The 3,938-nt window shown below is 54.7% G+C and overlaps 1 protein-coding gene across 1 annotated transcript in view; it reads right to left on the bottom strand.

Moving 5' to 3' along the window:
- Window positions 1–2,972: 2,972 nt before the first annotated feature.
- AHRR (aryl-hydrocarbon receptor repressor) overlaps window positions 2,973–3,938 on the bottom strand; it is a 132,275-nt gene continuing 131,309 nt past the window's right edge. Inside the window, 1 exon segment of the mRNA XM_011970587.1 lies at window positions 2,973–3,936. Coding sequence (XP_011825977.1) covers window positions 3,247–3,936 — 690 coding nt within the window. The 3' untranslated portion in view covers window positions 2,973–3,246.

The following is a 3,938-nucleotide window of genomic DNA, read 5'->3' as shown; positions in this document are numbered from 1 at the left end:
TTAAAGGAAATAAAGTGACTTCATTTGGAAAATCACACAGACATTTGCAGACATTTCAATTTTTGCTAAACATGTACTAGCATGTCATGTACTTTACATCAATATTGCAAATTTAATACAAACCACAGTACAAAAAATATTTGAAAGCTTCCTAAAGGCACTGAGAAAGCAGTGGGGAGTTGCATTTATAGTGCATAGGTTTTAAAAATTCAACAAGTTGGTCTAGGTATTGAAAACTTTTTTCTTCCAGTAGAAACTGCAAAAATATAAGTTGTATTGATCTTCCTTCCATCCCATTCCCACCTCATATTTGACTTTAATACTTTTTCAGCTATATAGGGAAAAGCTACATAAACAGAAAAACATGAACCTGTAATTAGTGCTAACAATGACATTTTAGAGAGAAGTGACACGTCCACACCTTCTGTGTTCCATCGTCTTCCCCACTGTTTTCCAAGAGGGTTGTGGCTATAAAATAACGAAAGTGCTGACTTGGGGAGTTTTTCTTGCCACCAGGGAAGGGACGTTGGACACCTCGCTGACCCCAGGCTCTCAGGGCCGCAGTCTCATGTGGGGTCCCCACACCACAATACCGGCAGAGCCGACACCCATGTGCTGAGTGCAGCATCAGTACGGCATGGCCTGCCCGGCAGCAACCCACCATTCAATCTGGCACCTGGCACCAGGAGGGCCTTGGGTGGGGGTGCGTCTAAAGGTCTGGGAGGCTGCAGGGCAGGACGTGGTGAAGGAGCCTTCTGGGCAGGGGCTGCCGTCTGTGCTTAAGGAGGCCCCGGTGCTCCTTTGATGGCACTGAAGGGCCTGGCTATAATCTGCAAACACACAGCCACATCTCTGATTCGATCTTTGGGGCCTGGTGTTTTTCCCAGTGACAGCCGTTGGCTCCAGGACGCTCAAGACCTGTGATACACAAGACTCTCAGTCACTGAGCTCCCTGCCTTCCTCGGCCCTGAGACTGGAAGAGCAGCTGCCACGTTTGGGACCCAGGCAGCGCCCAGGCTGAAGGGAGCTGCTGAGGGCTGAGTTCCAGGACACACGACGTGGCTGGCCCTCAGGACAGGGAACTCCAAGAGTGGAACATGCATGTTGATTGAGACTTTTTCAGGGATACAGCAGATCTGATTTTTAATTCTTTTTTCTAGAGACATGTTCTTGCTATGTTGCCTGGGCTGGTCTTGAACTCCTGGGCTTAAGCAATCCTCCCACCTTGACCTCCCAAAGTGCTGGGATTACAGGCATGAGCCACTGCCCCTGGCCTGCAGGTCTCATTATTAAGGGTCCATGATCAGCAAAGGAGCTGGACACTTGGTTAGAATAGGAAGGAAGTGGGAAACTTCTGAAATACCATCCTGGTCTTAAATCCATAAATGCCCCGAGGCCAGAGGTGTGCGATGCTCAGCATGAGAAATGAATAAAGAGGGGCTCTGTGCTAGCGTAGGGCCAAAGTGGGAAGTAGGGGCCAGTCCTCAGGTGCCTGGTCCTCACAGGTGCCTGCTCTCCACAGGTGACTGACCCTTAAGTGGCTGGTCACCCATGGCTGGCCCCTGGGTAGCTCTGTCCCATCATGAGTTAGGCATCAGATAAGGGAGAGACGGTGGTGGAAAGCCATGAGCACGTCTCACACCCACGACAGCACAGCACGGAGGGCAGCTTTGAAAGGCGCCCCCTGGCTAAGCAGTCAGTGAGTGTCCCCTCGGCAGGGCTTGGGGGTCACAGGAGGCCACCATGGATCTGGGACTCTGGGCTCAGGTGGTTGGCTATTCTCTTTCAGTTCTGAGAGGAGATCCTTATCCCTATCCCTGCCACATGGGGGCAAACTGTCCAAGAACCAGGCCACTGAGAGGTGCAGGCACCTGGCTTTGGGCAGAAGACCCAGTCCTGCCAACCAAACCTGGGTTTTGACAAACTGAAGGTGCATTTATCAAATGGCTTCAGCATTAAACCAGGGGCTAAGTAAGCACTGATCCCCCAAAGCCGCCGACAACATAGCAGGAGTCCACACGGGAGGCAGAATGCACAGTGCGATGGGGTAGTGGGTCCCTTATCCGCCGGCTCCCGTGGCTCCTGCCACTCCCAGTGGAGCTGACGTCAGGGCACTGATGCCCTGTCCCTGAGGAGAGGGGCCTTCCCGCCCCCACACAGGTGGGCCTCACTGCCCGGCGGTGACTTCTACACCCTGATCTGATGCCTGCACCAGCCGGGTGGGGTTCCAGGCCACACCACGGAAGAAACCTGACCTGCACCAGCAGCTGTAAGTTACCCGGGTTGGTGGATTGGTGACCTTCACTTTCTGACTTACGCTTTTGTATCCAAATTTCCTCCTCTCAGAATATATCGCCTTTACCACTGTTTTAATGCTGTTAATACTTGTCCGTCTTGTCCCTAATTATTCTCCTAGGATGGCAATGGGAACCCTCATTTGAGTGAACCGTAGAGGCAGCCAGCCAGAGAGAAACCCCACAGACAGCACAGTTTCCTGTGTCTTCTCTCTACGTTGTGTTTCTCTGTACTTCCAAACCCGGAGTCTGTGAACTCTGCATTACGTGATGCACCAGGAGGCGGATTAGTAAGAACTGTCTGCGGAGACCCACTGAGAACTCGGGAGATGTCCAGAAGGAACAGGGGCTATCCTGTCAATTTCCAGTCCAGGTCTGGCCTCACACTCTGTCACGGTGCCACACAGTGTGGGACCCATGCTGCCAGCCTCTGCTGCCTGGAACTTTCTAGATTCCTCCATGAGTGGGCTCATAGATCCTTTCTCTGCGAGTTGTATTTCTAATTTGCAGTGTGCTGGCCTCTGCAGCACACTGTGGCCATGGGCTGACTCTGCCTGCACAGCACAGGCCGGGAGCTGCAGGTGGCCTGGGAGGGCTGAGCTAGGTAGGTCACCCAACCGCTTCATCCCTACTGTGGACTTGGCGGCCGTGGGACGGGATGATGCTGTCCAGTCGTGATCACTTTCCTAAAGATTTTAATTCCTCAAAGAGAAATACTGTCATGCTTGAACAGATTTATGGCCAGTTTGCATTTAAGAACTATTGGGATATTTTACAAAACTCAGGATACGCTACTGCAAATCCTGCACACACAGACTAGCAGAGTGCGCATGCACAGCTCTGCAAAGCACGTCTTAGGATGGGCTCTGGCCTGACCAGGCGCAGGGCAGCCCAGCCACTGACGCATCTGAGCGTAGACGGACGGATCTGGGCCTGGGCGGTGGTCACTGTGCTACGGGAGGAACGTGCACTCCGAAGCTTGGGGTGGGACCAGCGTTGCCAAGGCACTTTTGGGAAACATCCCAGGCACCACTCCCTGGCTGTGAGTAGCCCACGGGGGCGAGTCCAGGGGCTCCCGCTTGACCACAGGGGCGGCCTCAGCAGCTCTGCAGGCGCAGGACTGTTCGCCTCGGCCCCGTGCACAGAGCTGGTGGGGAGGCTCTGGCTGGGCAAGGCTGTGCATGGGCTCCAGGCAGGCACAGTGTGCGGGGTGGAAAGGGGTCAGCTCCCTGCTGCGCCCAACAGTGGCCCTGCCATGAGGCTGAGTCCCCCGCACGCCATGCCCCAGGTGCGAGATGTACACCTGTTGCCGAGAGTCTGGCTCTGTTTTCAGGTGCATCCTGGTAGGGAAGGTGGCTGGATGGCTCCTGTCACTGGCCCCCAGCCACTCCTGGCTGGGCACACAGCCGTCTGCAGCATCCTCAGACCCAGAGTCCTTCTCCATCTTGATGGGCACATCTAGCAGCAGCGTCGGACCGCACAGGTCCCCCGGAGGCATCGGCACACCCTGCAGCTTCACGTCCTCCATGGGATAGCCCCTCGTGGCAAAACGCTGAGCTCCAGGCTGAGGGAGCCGGTGCTGCAGGCTCCCCTGGGGAAAGTGGCAGAGGGGAGGGTGCACCTGGTCCTCACCGACATCCCGCA

The sequence above is a fragment of the Mandrillus leucophaeus genome, unplaced genomic scaffold, assembly GCF_000951045.1.
Source record: "Mandrillus leucophaeus isolate KB7577 unplaced genomic scaffold, Mleu.le_1.0 Scaffold957, whole genome shotgun sequence".
Lineage (NCBI taxonomy): Eukaryota > Metazoa > Chordata > Mammalia > Primates > Cercopithecidae > Mandrillus > Mandrillus leucophaeus.
Note: the sequence above shows the minus strand (reverse complement) of the source record. Positions and strands in the feature narration are given on the sequence as shown.